The sequence below is a fragment of the Ictalurus punctatus genome, chromosome 3 (assembly GCF_001660625.3).
Source record: "Ictalurus punctatus breed USDA103 chromosome 3, Coco_2.0, whole genome shotgun sequence".
In the NCBI taxonomy this organism is placed as follows: domain Eukaryota; kingdom Metazoa; phylum Chordata; class Actinopteri; order Siluriformes; family Ictaluridae; genus Ictalurus; species Ictalurus punctatus.
The window spans coordinates 29,322,271-29,343,612 of NC_030418.2; the positions used below are offsets into that span (position 1 = coordinate 29,322,271).

Below are 21,342 nucleotides of genomic sequence, written 5' to 3' on the forward strand. Positions count from 1 at the left end.
GGGAACTACAGTTCATTGAGGGAACCATGAATGCCAACATGTACTGTGACTTACTGAAGCAGAGCATGATCAGTATGCAGTATTCCAGCATGATAACGACCCCAAACACACCTCAAAGATGACCACTGCCTTGCTAAAGAATCTGAGGGTGAAGGTGATGGACTGGCCAAGCATTTTTCCAGACCTAAACCCTATTGAGCATCTGTGGGGCATCCTCAAATGAAAAGTGGAGGAGCACAAGGTTTCTAACCTCCACCAACTCTGTGATGTCGTCATGGAGGAGTGGAAGAGGACTCTATTGGCAACCTGTGAAGCTCTGGTGAACTCCATGTCCAAGAGGGTTAAGGCAGTGCTTTAAAATAATGGTGGCTACACAAAATATTGACACTTTGGGCCCAATTTGGACATTTTCACTTAGGGGTGTACTCATGTTTGTTGCCAGCGGTTTAGACATTAATGGCTGTGTGTTGAGTTATTTTGATGGGACAGCAAATTTACACTGTTACACAAGCTGTACACTCACTACTTTACATTGTAGCAAAGTGTCATTTCTTCAGTGTCGTCACATGAAAATATATAATCTAATATTTACACAAATGTGAGGCGTGTACTCACTTTTGTGAGATACTGTATATACTGTTTATCAGGGTTGAAACACTGATCTAACGCCCAATCTAGCGGATATGATCCTGTGTGCAGTGTGTGTGTTACACTGTGGGGTGTGTATTGCTTTGCAGTGTGCAACACTGTGTCCACTGTATGAACGACAGACCAGGTGGAGCGAGTAAAAACAAAGGGAAGGGGGGGTTTAGTGGGCTCATGGAGGTGAAGAGCGAGAGAAAGAGGCAGAGGAAAGAATAAAAGAGGCACAGCACTTTATTTACACTCCCCCCTGTGTCACGCTCTCCCTCTCTCCCGTGTGTGTGTGTGTGAGAGAGTGTGTGTGTGTGTATGTGAGCGCGGCTGCTAGAGGCTGCCGCCCGCCGTCGTCCATCATGGCTCCTATGAGCACCATCTGCTCAACATTACAGCCGCTGTTGCCTGGCTACCTGCTCTCCCTCTCTCCTGCTCTCTCTCTCCTGGTCTCTCTCTCTCCTGCTCTCTCTCTCTCTCTCCTGCTCTCTGTCTCTCTCCTGCTCTCTCTCTCTCTCCTGCTCTCTCTCTCCCGCGCTCGCTCGCTCTCTCTCTCTCTCCTGCTCTCTCTCTCTCTCCTGCTCTCTCTCTCACTCTCTCTCTCTCTCTCCTGCTCTCTCTCTCTCGCCTGCTCTCTCTCTCTTGTTCCTTGATCCCTTTATTTCTCTACTTTCCTCTCTTTTGGTTCTGTATCATTTCTTGTTATCATTTCTCTGTCTTCTCACTGCTATCCCTTTCACTCCCTTTTATTCTCTATTTTTGTACACACCTTTTTCTTGTTCACTCTTCTTTTTCCTTTTTTTAAAAAAAATTTCCATTTCTCTCTCTCTCTCTCTCTCTGCTCTGTTTCTTTCTCGTGGTTTCTCTCTCCTTTTCCCTCAATGTCGTTGTCTTCCTGTGTCTCTATTTTCTCTCCTCTTTCAGCGCTTTATTTATTTTTTCTTTTTCCCCCCATCGCTTTTTCAGACGTTTATTCATTTCTATACTTCACGTCCTCATTTCATCTATAAACACTCAAGAAGCTCATTATCCTTTTCTGTTTATGCCTCTCTCTCTCTCTCTTTCTCTCCCTTTCTTACTCTCTTCTTCTTCCTTCTTTAGTTTTGCACAATTTTTCCTTTTCTTTTTTCGTCATTCCTCTGTAGCTTTCCCTCGTTCTTTCTCCAACCCTTTATTTTCTCCTGTCCTCTCTTTATTCCTTCCTCCCTCTCTCTCTCTCTCTCTCTCTCCCCCTCTCTCTCTTTTCTCTTCTTCAGCTGAATATTGTTTGTCTTTCTCATTTCTCCACCTTCCTTGTCTCTCCCTCATTCGCTCTCAGACACATTATGGAGCGGGCAGGAAGAGGGTGATGTATATTACAGCACTCGTGATTAAGCCGTCGCGTGTGCGGGGGGAGAAGGAGGGGGGCAGTTAGAGCGAGAGAGAGAGAGAGAGAGAGAGAGAGCAAGCGAAGGAGAGATAGAGAGGAAAGTACGGATGACAGAGTTTGGGTTGTAAAAGAGGAAGTGGGGGTGTGGGGACAGAGATAAGCAGCGATATTGAGGGAGAGACTCGGAGAAAAGCGAGAAGGCGTGCATGACTGCCAGATAGGCATGGAGGTGGGAGAAACAGAGATATGACGATTCAGAGAGAGAGGATAGAGCAACGCTGCCCTCATCTGTCCACACACACACACACACACACACACACACACACACACACACACACACACACACACACACACTCACACGCTGCTCTGTGCTCGTTTTGTCAGCCTGGCTGGTTAAGTGAGGAGATCCTGCAGCCTCGATGGAGGTGTTCACGTATCGATCACTAGACGAATCTGAACCGTCTGCTTTTAGAGGCAGAAAGAGGGAGAGGAGTTAAAGCACAGTCGATAGATCAATAACAGTAAAAAGCAAACACACACACACACACACACACACACACACACACACACAGGAACATGCAACACTGAATCCCACTGTTCCTACTCTATCATGCCAGCTTTTAGGGCAGACTCATTTGTAAAATGTCTACGACTGTGTTATAAAGTAGTTATTACCAGGATAAACCATATTCCGCATGGTGAACACGAAGTCTTCGATTCGGACATGGATCCCAACATTCTTCTTCTCCAGCTACTGTCAGCTAATGTTATCAACACGAGCCTTCCATTCCTCAGCACCGGAAAATTCCTGCCAAACGCCCCAATTATTTTTAGACGCAAAAGCTAATGTGTAGCTCTGCAGTTCCATTTGTTTAAAAAAAAAAAAATGAAGCGGCTCCTTTTTCACGATCGATTTCACCGAGTCCAAAACAGTGCTTTATTACCTACAAAAGGACTTTTTTTTTGCATCGCAGTGCATTATGGGATATCAGTGTGTATTATTATTATTATTATATTATTACAGAGAAAATGCGTTACACATTCTCCATTATAGCACAGTGCTGTTGAATTCTGGATTCTGATTGGTTAAAGTGTTGAATAACTTTCTATAACAGTAGTCGTGGCTGCAAGGCAAATCGCAGGTTTACCGTAATGAGCTCGTTGTGGTGTATCATTGTTACAACTCGCTCAGGGACGTGGTGGGCTTTCTACATCAATGGATTAAACATGTGTGTAATTGTTGATGTGAAGTTTTTCTGTGAGGAGATGTTCATTATTTAGCATTTGTAATTTGTAGTTACTCAGTAACATGACTAGCTGCAAAAAAAATTTGTATGTCTTAATATCAAGAGCAAGAAAAAAGAGAGAGGCTATTGAGGGAACAACGGTTTATAGCTGCGATAACATAAATGATAACAGAAACAAACTTGTTTCATATAACATTAAACATAACGGGGTGGATAAAAATGATGATGTTCTTTAATAAATAATAATAAATTGTTTGAGTTATCAATTCGCTGTGGTAAGAGAATGAAACACTGCTGTTGGACTTCAAGCAGTCCCCCCAGGATTTCGCAGAAACGAACGCAAAATAATGATAATGAGCCTTTATTGATCACATATACATTACAGCACAGTGAAATTCGTTTTTCTTCGTATATCCCAGCGTATCAGGAAGTTGGGGTCAGAGCACAGGGTCAACCATGATACAGCACCATTGGAGCAGAGAGGGTTAAGGGCCTTGCTCAAGGCTACAACAGTGGCAGCTTGGCAGTAATGGGGTTTGAACCCCCGACCTTCTGATCAGTAACCCAAAGCCTTAACTGTTAAGCCACCACTGCCCCGAGTGAAACCACTGCCCCCTAGTGAAACCACTGCCCCCGAGTGAAACCACTGCCCCCTAGTGAAACCACTGCCTCCCGATGAAACCACTGCTCCCTAGTGAAACCACTGCCCCCTAGTGAAACCACTGCTCCCTAGTGAAACCACTGCCTCCCAGTGAAACCACTGCCTCCCAGTGAAACCACTGCCCCCTAGTGAAACCACTGCCTCCCGATGAAACCACTGCCCCCTAGTGAAACCACTGCTCCCTAGCGAAACCACTGCCTCCCAGTGAAACCACTGCCCCCTAGTGAAACCACTGCGCTCCAGTGAAACCACTGCTCCCTAGTGAAACCACTGCCTCCTAGTGAAACCACTGCCTCCCGATGAAACCACTGCTTCCTAGTGAAACCACTGCTCCCTAGTGAAACCACTGCCTCCCGATGAAACCACTGCCCCCTAGTGAAACCACTGCTCCCTAGTGAAACCACTGCTCCCTAGTGAAACCACTGCCTCCCAGTGAAACCACTGCTCCCTAGTGAAACCACTGCCTCCCAGTGAAACCACTGCTCCCTAGTGAAACCACTGCTCCCTAGTGAAACCACTGCTCCCTAGTGAAACCACTGCCTCCCAATGAAACCACTGCCCCCTAGTGAAACCACTGCTCCCTAGTGAAACCACTGCCTCCCAGTGAAACCACTGCCTCCCAGTGAAACCACTGACCCCTAGTTAAACCACTGCGCTCCAGTGAAACCACTGCCTCCCAATGAAACCACTGCCCCCTAGTGAAACCACTGCCCCCTAGTGAAACCACTGCTCCGTAATGAAACCACTGCCTCCCAATGAAACCACTGCCCCCTAGTGACACCACTGCCCCCTAGTGAAACCACTGCTCCCAAGTGAAACCACTGCTCCCTAGTGAAACCACTGCCTCCCTAGTGAAACCACTGCTCCCTAGTGAAACCACTGCCTCCCAATGAAACCACTGCCCCCTAGTGAAACCACTGCTTCCCAGTGAAACCACTGCCTCCCAGTGAAACCACTGCTCCGTAGTGAAACCACTGCCCCCTAGTGAAACCACTGCCCCCTAGTGAAACCACTGCCTCCCAATGAAACCACTGCCCCCTAGTGAAACCACTGCCTCCCAATGAAACCACTGCCCCCTAGTGAAACCACTGCCTCCCAGTGAAACCACTGCTCCCTAGTGAAACCACTGCTTCCTAGTGAAACCACTACCCCCTAGTGAAACCACTGCTCCCTAGTGAAACCACTGCCTCCCAGTGAAACCACTGCCTCCCAATGAAACCACTGCTCCCTAGTGAAACCACTGCCCCCTAGTGAAACCACTGCTCCCTAGTGAAACCACTGCTCCCTAGTGAAACCACTGCCTCCCAGTGAAACCACTGCCTCCCAGTGAAACCACTGCCTCCCAATGAAACCACTGCTCCCTAGTGAAACCACTGCCCCCTAGTGAAACCACTGCTCCCTAGTGAAACCACTGCCCCCTAGTGAAACCACTGCTCCCTAGTGAAACCACTGCCTCCCAGTGAAACCACTGCTCCCTAGTGAAACCACTGCCCCTGTATGTTGCATTGTGAAACCACTGTATGTTGCATCATGCATTTTATAAAAAGCTGCAGCAAAATCAAGCGTTTTCGGCCGCAACAATCACAAAAAAAACTCGGTGAAATCCTGTACGGACTGTTCACAGACACAGAGCCAGTCACAGTGCCATGGCTGATAACGTTTCATTTAACTACCTCTTTTGTTGACCCAGATTGTCACGTCATTTGGCAAAATCAGGATGTTCAGGATGTGTTCTGTTCTCCTGCCGGATTCAGTTAATTCAAGCTAGACAAAGCCTTGTGGAGTTTCTAAACATCTGGTGTAAATGTGTTTAGTTAGATTGGTGGATCAGTTATTTATCCCAGAATGATCCTGAACATCATCACTGTAACTTATTAAAAATATGAGTTAATGTTCTTTAGACGAAAAGCAAAAAAAAAAACCTGTAGTGTTTAGTTCAATGGATGGCTTTGACCTAAAATGCATCCAAGTGTTAAAAGTTGATGGGATTTTAGCTTGCTTGGTTGTTTGACAGCATGGCAATAATGTTGAATCGTTTCCATCTAAAAGTCATCCTGACCTTAAATCTCTTCTTCAGGGCAGCGCGCTTGTGCTGAATGAATCGTCTGGTTTTATTATCTGTTTCTATTTTCAGTGGTTGCTTGTTCTGTACCTGCCTTTTTTCATGGAGTTCTTATCACGCTTCTCTTTCTTCTCTTCCAGGAGCAGGGCATGGTCGGGTTGCCACGCCAGGCCGCAGGCATCCAACCCCCTCACGGAGGTCCGGGAGCTGTGCCCTCGGCCGGACCTAACGGGGCGGGGCCAGGTGGTTACCTGGGCAACCAGCAGCAGCAGCAAGCAGCCATGATGAAGCAGATGATGGCTATGGAGCAGGAGAAGAGAGTTCAGCTTCATCTGATGGAGCAGCAGAAAGTTCAGCTCCTGCGGGAACAGAGACAGCAGCACCACCACTTACTGGCGGAGCAGGTACGCAGCATGTACACCTCACACTGACATACATGTTTCCTCAGATCACCAGCGTCAGAATGCCACCACCTAGATTTTGTCACTTTTTGAGGAAATAAAGCGTTCGAAAGCTGTCGTAAATCAGAAGTAAACCGTACTCGAAGGAATCTCGGGTTTTCCTTTCTATCCCGCTGCCGAAACCGTGACTGCAACATGGTGCAAAAAGTACAGGAACACCTTGAGCGTGGAGAAGATTGAAATTAATGTGGCGTTGGTTTTTACAGTTTTGTTTAGTTAGTTGTAATAGCATCATGTCGCTAGAATTGTTAACAAAATGCACACTTGCACCAGTTTCAGTGAGTCTGTGCCCATGATAGCCTCAGATTCTTGTTCGTGGCTGCCAGGAGCAGAACCTGACGTGGTCTTCTGCTGGTGTAGCCCGTCCACCTCATGGTTTGATGTGTTGTGCCTTCAGAGTTACGATAGACTTCCTGTCAGCTCAGACTAGTCTCAACATTCTCCTCTGATCTCTTTCATTAATAAGGTGTTTCAGACACTCCGCACACGGTATGTTTTTTTGGGGGGTTTTGAAATACTCAAACCAGCCCATCTGACACTAACAACCATGTCACGGTTAAAGTCACAGAGTTTACACTTTTTCTTCATTCTGATGTTTGATGTGAAATTTAACTCAAGATCTTGACCTGTATCTGCATGATTTTATGCATCGCGCTGTTGCTATATGATTGGCTGACTGGATACAGGTGTTCCGGTTAAAGTAGACAATGTGTATGTTTCACCATTCAACCAGATTATTTTTGAAATACACTCACTGGCCCATAACAGGAACACCTGTACACCTGCTCATTCATACCACAGTGCACTCAGGTGGCAGCAGCACAGTGCATAAAATCATGCAGATACAGGTCAAGAGCTTCAGTTAATGATTACACAAACAGAATGGGGAAAAAGTGTGATCTCTGTTCTGGTTTAACTATTTCAGAAACTGCTAATCTTTTTTTCCGTCGCTGGAGTTTACCCGGAAAGGCGTGAGAAAAGAAAAGCATCCGCTGAGCAGAAACGCCAATGTCAAAGCTGGGGACTTGATATAATCTTGACAATGACTACGTTTACATGGACAGCAGTAATCTAATTATTGACCTTACTCCGAGTAAGATAATATTCTGATTAAGGTGTTTACATCAGTCGCTTTTAGAATACTCCTTTCATGTAGCCGTTTTACATGTTATAGAACATAGATGGATTACCAGCACACGTCATTACGTCCCCGCGCCACGCCGTCCGACGTCCCTCCAGAATTTCAAATATCAACATACAGTTCGTATCCGTTATGGTACCGTATACAGTTTTGGGTGTTTTTATAAAAAAATTTACGAACGCGTCAAGCACGGTTAATTATTTGTCATGCTGTACGAGCAAACAGACGACTGCTTGAAGCCGTGGGCTGCGTCCCAAACCGCGTACTTACCTACTATATAGTAGCCGAGATACATGTATTTCGTCTACTACAGGCCTATAGCAGGTAAGTACGCGGTTCGGGACGCAGCCGTGCTCTCTTGTTTGCCGTAAAACGGTTGAGCTCTGCCGTGTGTGAACGTGTCCTGTCACAAAATGCAGTGAAAACTCTCACACGACGTTAATAGTGTGATTAAGGCGTGTGCATGTCTGTAATACACGTCGATAATGCGACTAAAACAGGAATACTCCACACGTCTTAATTCGATTTGTGTTTACTTCGAGTATGACTTTAATCGGATTAAGGTAATTAAAAATTGCTGTTTACGTGCTAGTTTCTTAATCAGAGTATCGTCTTAATCGGGTTAATATCGGATTATTGTTGTCCATGTAAACATACTGACTCAGAATTCAGGACTTTAATTTGGTTTGTCGAACAACCAAGGACGCATCTGGATAGCGACACTGTCTTGTGTTTTGTTTTGGCTCTGATCTGCAGTAAAATTGATTAAAACCGAGTGATAATGAGGTTAAAGCAAACAAGCTCCCAAGCAGGAACTGAAAAAGCAGGAACAGGACTGACACGTGACCCGCGAAAACACACAGCTACACAGGGTTTCGTGACGGCTTTAGATTACAGAATATTCAACATTTTACTGATTCCACAAATTCCAAATTGGTCTCAATTTGGCTATGAGAGTAAAAAGAGCAGTATTCCTTGTGTGTTTCACCCACTGTAGACTTTCTGCATTTTAATCTCCTAGTCTGGTCCAGTTGAGATCCAAACTGCTGAAATACACAACAGAAATGTTAGCGTACAAACACTGTTGCAGTCGATGTACAGAAAAGACCGTAGTGGCATTTTTTTGTTGTTGGAATATTTATCTCTACGTTTTCTTATTGCTACTGCTTACCTTTTACATATTTTATCCGTAAATACACCCAATTGACTACTTTTTTTTTTATTATATGTTGGTAATGTTTTAACAAAAGACTATCTACTTAAGCACACTTAAAGTGAGACAGATCAAAGTAATGTGTTAGCAAATGTGCTCACACACACACATACACACACACACACACACACCACCTGCTGTTTTAATTTCCTCTCTCTTCTATCTCTGAGAATATGCTGCTAAAGAGACTCTTAACTGATATTGGACGGTGATCACACACCTCTGTTACTGGGCGTAAATGGTTCTGTTTCGCTAACCGACACAGCACACGCTCAGAGAAACACGAATTAAAATTAGCCCACTTCTCCAAGGATCTGTACCATTTTCCTGAATTTACATTAGCATTATGGTTTAAGCGGTACCCTCGCATGAGCTCTCCTGCTCCTCTTTTGTGCACTTTAATCTGTAGCTGCAGTTGTGAGGTTGTGTGCTTGAAGTGTGTGTGCACTAACAGTGTGTTTATTTGCAGTTACAGCAGCAGCAGCAGCAGCAGCATCTCCCAAGGCAGATGAGTCAAGCACAGAGAAACCCGTATCCTCTCCAACAGTTTCAGGGTAAGAAACAAAGACATGCGCAGTTACACAATCACATTCCACGTATTTCATCCGTTGTCAGTGAAGCGCATACACACCCACTTCTATGTGTTTAGTACATAAACTCTCTGGGTTTTTAATACAGGTAATCAGCAGATGTGTTTTAGGGCTGTGAAATTCCTTGAGAAGATACACTACATGCACTACACCATGCATTTATATGGAAGATGAAAACTGTTTCACTTTTAATTAGTTTTTCAACAACAACAACAACAACAAAAAATTCACAAAGAAGCAGTGCCATTTTGTCCTAAATTTGAATGTTTCCATTTCTTTTCTTTTCTTTTTTATTTTTTAATTTAAATTTAGCCACATTAATGATTTGTTGTCACTGATATTGACCTAAATTTGACTATTCTTATGCTACTTATGCACCATCTTCAATTCATCTTTACACAGAAAAGCCCAGGGTGAGTACAAATTGGTTACCCTTTTCACTACATGTGCTCACTACATAGGGCATAACATAATGGCACTGTACAATCTACAGTATTTAGTGTATTATAAGTCCAATAGAATACTATTTGGGGAAAAACAGAGAGACTACGGTTATGTGTCGATTGGAAATTAACTACTTTCATGTAATATCACTATTAGGACACATGCTGTTTAGTCTGAACAGAATAATATAGAATAAAGCACAGCATATTTCAAATATATATTTTTACTCTGCACCTTTTCACTGCATCAAAGGACAAAGGTAATTTAGCCAGTGCTTTTTGACTGAAAGGAGAACATGACATAGGGAAGTTTGTTCTGTTGGCTCCTGTGTGTGTTCCATTGCTCTCTTCATTGCAGAGTTCCTTTGTTTATTTCACTCTTCTCACAGCAAATCATTCACTCTTTTAGTTTCCAAATTACTACTTTGTCAAGTGCACCGACTGCTCCTGCCTCCTCCTGAGCTAATGAGAGAGCACAAATACTCGCGCACACTCTGTCACACTTCTACTCCCTTAACACGTAGACAAGCACTCATGCACATTTACGCATGTGAGCATATACAGAAGCAAACACATCAGGAAAACTGTATGAAATGTAAAGCACATCCCCCGCCCCAAACCCATACACACAAACACATACATACCCTGAAGGGAAGTGTGTCTATTGATTGTTCTGTCACGTTGCCATGGAAACCATGTTAGATGTAGATCCGGTGGGAAATACCCTCTTAGTCAGAGCCATCAGTGGGAATGGGACTTGGGGATTGTGTGTGTGTGTCTGTCACACATTAGACATTTTCAGGTTTATTGAACGATGCACAATGTTGAAGTCAGCTGCAAATGAGCATCTCTGTCCAGTCCTTACACCGTAATCAGGATAGGCTTTAGAGTAAAGCCACACTGACGTCACTGTCTAAAATCTGGACAACATTGTTATACACTACAGGAGTAATCAGGCCTACACACTGTTGATATAGTTTTGGACCACGTCTTCACTTAAGAGAGTTTTTGGGGTGTGTATATGTCCATCTGAGACAGTATGGTTACAGTGCATCTTGACATGTGAGCAACACTCTGATGTACGAAACACACTAGACAACAGCCTTTTGATTTTGGTTTGGTGTAGTGTGATTTATTTTTGTGCAAAGAGTTCAATTTTAGTACTAAAAAAGTGTTAGATTTAAGGAATGAGAGGTCACGCCTCATTCAATAGGACTGCCAGGTACAGAGGCCACAGCCCCTTTACTGGGACTGATGAGTACAGAGCCCACACCTCCTTCAGTGGGATGGACAGGGCACAAAGCCCATGCCCTTTCACTGAGACTGACAGGCACAGAGCCCACGCCTCTTCACTGGGACTGACAGGCACAGAGCCCACGCCTCTTCACTGGGACTGACAGGCACAGAACCCATGCCCCTTCAATGGGACTGACAGGCACAGAGCTCATGTCCCATCACTGGAACTGACAGGCACAGAGCCCACGCCTCGTTCACTGGGACTGAGGGGTACAGAGCCCAAGCCTCCTTCACTTGGACTGAGGGGTACAGAGCCCACGCCTCCTTCACTGGGACTGTGGGGTACAGAGCCCATGCCTCCTTCACTGGGACTGAGGGGTACAGAGCCCACGCATCCTTCACTGGGACTGAGGGGTACAGAGCCCACGCATCCTTCACTGGGACTGACAGACACAGAGCCCATGTCTCTACACTGAGACTGACAGGCACAGAGCCCATGTCTCTTCACTGGGACTGACAGGCACAGAACCCATGTCTCTTCACTGGGACTGACAGACACAGAGCCCATGTCTCTTCACTGGGACTGACAGACACAGAGACCATGTCTCTTCACTGGGACTGACAGGCACAGAACCCATGTCTCTTCACTGGGACTGACAGACACAGAGCCCATGTCTCTTCACTGGGACTGACAGACACAGAGACCATGTCTCTTCACTGGGACTGACAGGCACAGAGCCCATGTCTCTTCACTGGGACTGACAGACACAGAGCCCATGTCTCTTCACTGGGACTGACAGGCACAGAACCCATGCCCCTTCAATGGGACTGACAGGCACAGAACCCATGCCCCTTCAATGGGACTGACAGGCACAGAGCTCATGTCCCATCACTGGAACTGACAGGCACAGAACCCACGCCTCGTTCACTTGGACTGAGGGGTACAGAGCCCACGCCTCCTTCACTGGGACTGAGGGGTACAGAGCCCACGCCTCCTTCACTGGGACTGAGGGGTACAGAGCCCACGCATCCTTCACTGGGACTGACAGACACAGAGCCCATGTCTCTTCACTGAGACTGACAGGCACAGAGCCCATGTCTCTTCACTGGGACTGACAGGCACAGAACCCATGCCCCTTCAATGGGACTGACAGACACAGAGCCCATGTCTCTTCACCAGGACTGACAGGCACAGAGGCCGCAGCCCCTTCACTGGGACTGACAGGCACAGAGCCCATGCCCCGTCATTGGGACTGAAGGGCACAGAGCCCATGCCTTATCACTGGGACTGATAGGTACAGTGCCCATGCCACGTCAATGGGACTGACAGGACACAGAGCCTATGCCTCCTTCACTGGGACTGTGGGGTACAGAGCCCTTGCATCCTTCACTGGGACTGACAGGCACAGAGCCCATGTCTCTTCACTAGGACTGACAGGCACAGAGCCCATGCACCTTTACTGGGACTGACAGATAAAGAGACTAACTGAAACTAACCAGTACAAAGACCCCACCACATTCACTGAGACTGACGCTTACAGAGACCACACCTCTTTTATTGGAACATTGGCCGGTTTGGTCAGGATTCTAGAACATTTGCCAGTTTAGTAACTATTCATAATTAAAGCATAATCTCCTCCGTTGTATAAAGTAATTAATACAAGCAAAAGACTCAACAGTTTCAATATGTTTGATTGGTTTACATCATTTTATGCCGTCTTGAGTTGAATCCACTAAACATCTTCTACAACTGAGTTAGCCCCAGAGTAGACGTACAACTACGCAATTTTAACCTGTTAAATTCTTAAGACCTTGGTCCTGACATTCCACACTCCCATGAATACATTCCTGTTTTCATTGTAGTTCCTGAATAATACACTTCAAGACGATTAAGTGAATAAGCTGATATTTAAAGGGGTAAAGCAAAATGGTTCACCAAAACTGGTGAAACCCAACTTAGTGAAAGCTAGAATTAATTTTACTGTATAGTGCACCAGTCAAATCCACAACACAAACACACACACACACACACACACACACACACACACACACTCTCTCTCTCTCTCTCTCTCTCTCTCTTCTACAATGAAAGTGGAGTTTATCACTAGGCTCAATTCCAGCCTGTGCTCATTCCCCTCAGCATCCTCTTTTTAAAACATCAACTGCCTCTGTTTGCTTATTTGATTGTTTATTTCTTTATATATTTATTGGCAGCACTGAACTTTCTCCCTCACATTGCCTGTTGTCATGGCAACTTGCCCTCCTCCCAAATTTCCCTGCACAATTTCAGTCTGCCTTGGAATGGACTATCAGGATTGATGGAGCCTTTCCAAATGAATAGAGACGCACCATGCATCGCATTACACGGCTGCGCTGCTGATTTGCCGTGCGTGTGCCTGTGTGTTTCATGCAGAGTTGAATTACTAATCTTGGTTTTCTGTTTCTTTACTTATTGAGGAATTTTAACACATTGCTAAACGTATAGTGTTATACAGTTGAGCTTTAATTGAACCCCAGGAGCTTTCAATTCAGAGATAATGATATTTGTTTGAAATATTAATTTAATATTCCTCTAAACATGACGTAATGTTTTTCTGTGCTTGGCTAGGCACACAGCAGGAGATGGCAGCAAGGAACCAGGCGCTTCAGAGCATGAGGAACGCCCGCCTCCTACAGCAGCAACAGCAGCAGAACCAAGGCATGCTACAGATGGCACCAGTTCAAAACCCTGGTCCCATGCCCACTCAGGGCGAGATGGGCATGGCCTATGGAAGCCAGGCAGGAACACAGGCAGCCATGTACCAGGGCATGAATTCGGGAATGGGTCAGATGCTCCAGCCGCAGCATCACCCCAACCAGGCTAGCATGGCCATGGCACAGAGACCTGCAGGCACGGGGGGACAGGGAATTGTGGGAGGAGGAGCTGGAAGCGGATATGGACAGGGTATGATGATGAACCCTGCCCTCTCTCAACAGCAGATGAAGCCAGCTGGGCAGCCAATGGTCAAAGCCCAGGCTCAAAGACTGCAAAGCATGATGGGAGGTGGAGGTCAGGGATGGCCCCAGCAGCAGAATATGCAGGCCATGAGTGGAAGGACTACAAACGACATGGTGGCGTTTAACAGTAACCCTGCATACGCCATGCAAGGTGGGCAGCCACCAAGGATGCCCAAGCAGCATTTCAGCCAAGGGATGGGTGGCCAGGGCATGGTAGACCCACGAGCCATAAACCCAGCAAGCATGGGCGGACCCATGATGCCTCACATGGCAGGCCAACCAAGGACCAATCAACCGCGTGGAATGGCAATGTCGGGTATGGGTCAGGCCGTGCCCAACATGGCTGCTTTTGGACAGGGTTCCACGCAGGCCATGGCAGGGGCCGGACCAGGTGGAGGGGCCTATATGCCAAGCGGGCAGACACAAGGCTACCAACGGACACCAAGCCAAGACTTGGCTTACAGTTATGTTGGCCAGTCAGGGACCGGAAGTGGGGTCCCGTTTGGCCTGTCAGACAGTGCAGAGCTGGACTCGACGGACGGTTGGATGGAGGAATTTTTCCCCAGCCAATAGCCAATGTGGAAAATGTTTTGGGGGTGGGGGTTCCTTTGGGATGGGCCAGAAAAGTGTTGTTTTTTTGTTTTTGTTTTTGAAAAAGAAAAATGAAAATCATTTCTAGACGGTGTGTTCGTTCTTGGTTTTGTTTCAAAAAGTTTTGTTTATTGTTTCCATTTAATATAATGGGGAGATTATTACATGTTGTGTATTGTATGTGTGATGTCACTATATTTAAACCAACAATCTCTAAGATCCGATTCTAGCTAGAAGCCAAGTCTCTTTAGACTTCGTCCTGCGCCCTTCATCATCTTTTCTTCGTCATCTTTTCCAGACTTTTCTAGGGACGACACAGTGTAAAACCTAAATTACTTGTGAAATAGAAAGATTTTTGCCCAGTGTTTAGATCAGATGTTGGTTTTGCTCTCAACTCTGTCTGTTTAGTCAATAATTAATTCTGAAGTGTGTGTGTGTGTGTGTGTGTGTGTGAAAGAGAGAGAGTGAGAGAGAGAGAGATTTGTAAAAAAATAAAATAAAATAATTAAAAATACAACAGCACCATCACCTCACCATTAAATCCCTTTGCTCTGATAGTGATTCAAAGAGCCAGCAGTTCCACTTTCCCTGCGTTCTTTCTGCAAACATCACAGCGAAACACCTCGCAGTCTTTACTCTCAGCACATGCATCACCAGTGTTTGTGTGCTTTATCTAATCGAAGAGACTTGGCAGCTACAAATTTGTCTCTCCACCTAAAATATGAAGGCTGGAGGACATTATGTTTTCTCATATGGCAGCTAGGAACACAAGCATAGCGTCGTCTCCCACATGGGCCAGAAACTCACAGTCCTCTTTAGCAACGTGCAGCCAAACACAAATTTCAGATCCAACCTTCGAATGCAACAGCTTCCACAAGTGACTTGTGGCAGTTCAGGCTTTCACATAGCAATGGGAAAACAGGAATGATCACTTGTCTGTTCGCTTTCTATGTTCAGGAGAAAAAAAAAAATACATGACGAATCATTTGACATAACTAAAGATCATTTCTTTCCTATTATTCATTTACCAGATGCTTTTATTCAAAGCCTAAAGCTGAGCAGTCGAGGACTAAGAGCTTGGGTAGTACTTTTCTTCTGATCAACTGTAATCTGATGTTATGTATCAGATAAAAATTTTCACACCCTTGAATTGAATTGTTCATGTAAAACAGGTTCTTGATGTGTTGTGTTTGTTCTATCGGGTTTGACACAGCGTCACTGCCTGCCTTCATTCCAAGCAAAAAGCCATCAGTTACTGTCAGTACATACTTTATGGCCAACCTGGGAAGGGAGAAAAGATTGTTTGGAGAAGACGCGGTGCATGAAGGCTACATTCATAAAACTTTATAACTGTGCTTATAATGCTTCATAAAATTGAAAATGATCGTATTTGTAAGAAACTCCAATAATGTCCGATAAAGCATGTAACAACTGACTGTCAGAGATCTTTTAATGTCATTATTTTAAGTTTCTTAACTATTATCAACTTTAGGATATCATGGAAACATCAATTGCAAAGTAATTACAGATCAAAGCTGGTGAAATGGCAAGTGTAGATGAAAGTTGTCATTTGTACCAATGATCATAAGAACGCTTATTTATTACCAAACCTTTCTAAATGAAAAAGTGATTTAAGCAGTGATATTGATGTTACATCGACCCTGAGCTCAGGTTTCGGTCTAGGTGGTGTTTCGCATGTTCTCCCATGGTCGTGTAGGTTTCTTCCAGGTTGTCCGATACGTGCAACCTCGAAAGAAAAAAAAAACAGGAGGATTGGCTATACTAAATTACCCCTAGTGTGTGAATGGACTTTCCAAGATGTTTTCCCACCATGCATCTGAACAGGATTAAGTGATTACTGATGGATGAATGAATGAATTTGTTACTAGTGTTGATATAAATTTTCAAGATAATGATATTCTACAGTCCCTCCAGGATTTCGTGATTTTGCGATAGCAGAAATCAATGCAAAATCAAGTAAACTCGGCAATATTCGGTGGAGCTTGCGATTTTTCAAAATTACCTCAGATTTGGGCCAAGACTGATTGAGTGTGATCTCATCACCACACGCATTTAGCCAAACCCCTCTTCGATTCACGTACGTCGAACATGAGTACAGCTAAAAGGTCTCATTTACAAACAAACATCACTGTGAAAGACCGTGCAAAGCAAGTTCACGCGAGTGCAAATTCTCCAATTCAAGTAGTTTTCTGAAAAATTGCAATTGCAAATTGTGAAGAAGAAACAAAAACGCAGCTAAATGAAGCATTTTGGCCACAACAATCACAAGAAAAACCAAAAAAAACAAACCACAAAAAAAAAAACGCAGAAATCCTGTACGGACTGCTTTTAATGGCATTATAAATGTGCACTCTGCACGTGATATTGTGTAATCACAATCAGCCACGTCCACAGCTAAGATAAATGACATTTAAGGCTAGCGACAATAATTTAAAAGTCCCCGATAATAATATGGCGTGTTTTCACTTTTACAATATATTGTCAAACTGACTATCAGAAGTCGTGCTTTTCACAGATTCATAAGTCATAACAATTTAATAGTAATTTATTCGGGATGTATATGAGTTACTAACAATGTTAACAAATAAACTACAATCACAAGCACAGTCATGATGATTTATGAATTCAGTGTTTCATTTTCTTTATTGCTGATAAAATGTCCTACAAAAAGGAAAAAAAAAAAAAAAATCATTGCCGATCAGTCCCTTATTCAGTGACCTAGTAAATCTTTCACTCTAGCCTGATTGTCTTAAATCTCTGAGGAATGTAATACGATGACCGCGTCTATTTTTATTTCATGTCGTTGTTGTTATCGGAAGGAGGAACCATCCGCCGCGTCTGCAGTCTTTCAGAGAGTGAAAGTCTTACAGTATTGCTCTTGCTATTGTAATAACCGTGATCGGGGAGGTGTGGCCCGCTCTGTCCATCGTCCTTCTAATATCTCAACGTTTCCGGGACCAAGTCATACACAACGTGTCGTTTTTCTGTTTGTCATTTCAGTCAGTCATCGATGTTGTCTTTTTCGCCTTTTATTTTGTACTGGTGCTGATTATATATATGTGATGAAAAAGATTCTATACAAATATTATATATATATATAAATATATATATATATAAATATAAATATAAATAAATAAATATATGAGAACGGCTATATGTAAATATGTTTCTACTGCTTTAAATACACCAGAAAATGTGTCTCTACTTTCTGTAAAGATATAACTGTTTAAGATAGAGTATTTTTATTTCATTTTTCCACTTTTAAACTCATCCGAGCTATACCATTGCACTTCAGACAATGTCTTACTACTAATGGGTAATGTAAACTTTCTCTGATTTTTATTTCAAAGGGTTTTTTTTGTTTTGTTTTCTCTAGTAGGATTTCGAGCTGTACCTAATGCAGTGCTTCTACTTTCTTCCCGTGTACATAGTTACGAAAATGTTAACACCAGAGACTTACAAAAAGGAAGAAGGTTTTTTTTTTCCAGAAAAATACAATAAAGAGAGAGTTTTCTCGCTGATCCTATTAAATGAAATGTGCCCTTCTTGACTTGTTCCACATACAGCTAAAAAGCAAGGTCGTGAATATGAGCGGTATGAAAACAATTACATTTGAGAAGTCATTTTTTTATAAATGGCATTATATTTTAATTAACGCTGATACCAAGGTATGACATTTTAATTTTGGAGCTATTTAATAACATTTAAGAAAGTCTGAGCTTTTAATTTTACTTTTATTTTGCTCTAAAAAAAATAAATAAATTTTTAAATACCTTATATATTTTAAAAGGTCCGGTGCTACTTGATAAAGCTTACTGACATACAGTTGGGGGATGCATAACTTTTCATTAAATAAAAAATAGATTCTGATTGGTCAAACGGTGTTGGTGTTCTATGACAGCAGATCTGACAGTCATGTCGACTGTAATATAAAGCACATTTTTATATTAATGCATCCATTTTCATTTCAGCTTACACAGAGACCGTTATGTCAGACATCCCACGTCAATAAATTAAAAACCTGTCATTGATGATGTGGTGAAGATGTAAGGAGATGGTTATTTAGCATTTATGGATAGATTCTGCAGCGTCTGCTCTGTGTAACAGTCAAACGATGACCATGGGAAAATCTTCAGGACCGAGGACTTTGTGCTTTGTGGTTTATTGGTAGCATTTTTTGGGGGGTCTTATTAACTGCACGCCCAGACATGTTTTAATCTGGATTTACATTGAAGTTCAAACCGAAATGAATACCAGAAGTACAAATACTTTACTGAACTATAATCTAAAACTCCAGTGGATATGAATCCTCTCTCCTGAACACTCTCCCATGGCTGAAAACTCACTGACTGTTACAAAGTATTGATACTGGAGACTCCTTCCATAATACAGCTGCGCCATATCAACAATTATACATTTTAAACATGTTTTCTTCATTTCCATTTATTATTAGGTTTAGGTTATTGGCTATACAAGTCCATGTGATCGAGCTGTTACTATTGAAACAATAACTGATTAAAACAAGTGCATGAATGGAAATCTGTGATATGAAGACTGGAAAATAGTCATCTGCAGCTTTGAGTCAGGCCACGTCACACAACCTCGTCATTGATTATTTTTCTAACAGCGCACAAAGTCTTTTATTCCTTATTTATTAACAGGACCCATCACCATCATAGTAAAGCATGTTTCATAACAAGCACAGCTGCTAAGCAACACAAAAGGCACAAATAATCACATCATTGACAAACAATGTTAGAAAAGTACCAGCTCTCCCTCTGCCGTTAATTAACTTACTTTTTGACCAAAAACACGGTGAAAGGAAACGAAATAAATTAATTAACTTGTCAGCACGAATAGGAACAAATATGGTTTATTTAAAATAATAATAAAAAAAAAGAGATTGCAAGGTGACGCATGGCATAACCCACCCTGTGCTTTATCTGTTGAAACAAATGCAAAACATTTTTATAAAAACTAAAAGCACATTAAACATTTTGCATACACTTAACTTATTTTAATTTCCTCACTCAGATCTAACCAGACCGCTTCTTTTTTTGTTGTTGGTATACTGATTAAATGATCACAGGATACTGTCGAGTTGCATGACGTGTGATTCTGGATTTTTATCGCCCCACAAGACTCAGGCTGGCTGAATTCACAGGTCAAAGTTCATTAAAAAACATTTTACGTGCCACAAAGCAAAAGTAACCACTAACAAAAACATATGCCTCCTTCCTTCCCTGCGTCCTTTCCCCTTCAGTGAATGAGATTTTCTGCCAGGCAAGAATTTCGTTCACTTTCATTCTGGCCGCTGTTTTCTTTGTAAAAAGTTAAAGTATTGTCATATCAAGGGGTTAAAAAAGGTACAAATAAAGTAGAAATATGTAGCTTTGCTGGTGTGGAAAATCAAGAGGGAAATTGTTTTGCCAAAGCATGCGATTAAAAATTGACCACAAATCTACCACAGTTTCTAACTGGTTTAATAGTTTTAAAAGGTGAATTGTAAAACTGTCAAATAAATAAAATAATAAGTACAATCACATGTCAAAATACATGCATCAGTTTGAAAGGATTTGATTCATTCATTTGATGAAAATATCTCATGATGATACTTGAAGACATTTCTACCATATCTATCATGATATAGCGTTGGGTCCTTAAATATTTGGACAGTGACACAAATTTCGTTATTTTCCCTCCACAATGGATTTGAAATTAAGCTGAAATTAAGATGCACTTCACAGTATAGAGGTGCATCTGAAAAAAAAATTTCTATCGTGGAAAAGTTCCTTTTTTTCCGTAATTTAATTCAAAAACTTTCATATATTCTAGATTCATTATATTAAGTGAAATATTACAAGCCTTTTTTCTTTTAATCTTGATGAGTACAGCTTCCAGCTCATGGAAATCATAAAATATTATATGAATGAAGACAACTGAAAACAAATCTATAAAATCAAGACAAATATTACCTCCCATTCAAACAGGACAAAAGAAATGCTGAGTATAACAGGAGGAAGCGTTAGTCTGAGCCGCTTTAATGGAAATTTAACCCGACACCATGTTTAGGTTATGTTTACTCTTTCACCGTTTAGTCAGCGTTCTGTTGTTTTCAGCGCTCTGTGAGCTTTGCCTTTTATGGAGTTTCGTGGGTGTTAATGAATGTTGTGAACACGCTTGGTAATTTACAGGCGATTTGCATTTATCAATACACACACACTTACAATTGAACATCAGCGTTACCAAAACGTGTGTAAATCTTGCGTGAATTCTTAGTTTGGTTTGGAGCATAACTTGTGTAGCATAATTGATCACAATATTGATATCATGCAGTCCATACAGGATTTCGTGGAGTTTTTTTGTTATTGTTGCAGCCAAAAATGCTTGATTTTGCTGCAGGTTTTTTTTTTTTCCTTCGAAATTTTGCAACGCAATTTGCATGCTTCTTTGCCAAAATGTAGTTGAATTGGCGAAATTGCAATTGCAGGGAGCTGTTTTACACGGTCTTTTGCAGTCATGTAGGTTGGTAAATGAGACCTTTTAGCTGCACTCATCTCTAGCTGGATGTGCATTGTGATGACGACACACGGCGTGTTGGCCCGAATCTGCAGAAAATCTCGGGTAATTTTGAAAAATGACAAGCTCCTGCGAATTGCTGCGTTTCCTTGATTTTT

General features: G+C 42.8%; 1 protein-coding gene across 2 annotated transcripts in view; it reads left to right on the plus strand.

Moving 5' to 3' along the window:
• maml3 (mastermind-like transcriptional coactivator 3) overlaps window positions 1-18,158 on the plus strand; it is a 172,731-nt gene extending 154,573 nt beyond the window's left edge. For both annotated transcript variants that reach the window (XM_017464311.3, XM_047154003.2), the window contains exons 3-5: window positions 6,113-6,376; window positions 9,257-9,341; window positions 13,665-18,158. In XM_017464311.3, the coding sequence (XP_017319800.1) occupies window positions 6,113-6,376; window positions 9,257-9,341; window positions 13,665-14,626 (1,311 nt within the window). In that variant the 3' untranslated portion in view covers window positions 14,627-18,158. The remainder of the gene's footprint in view (window positions 1-6,112; window positions 6,377-9,256; window positions 9,342-13,664) is intronic.
• Window positions 18,159-21,342: the final 3,184 nt, after the last annotated feature.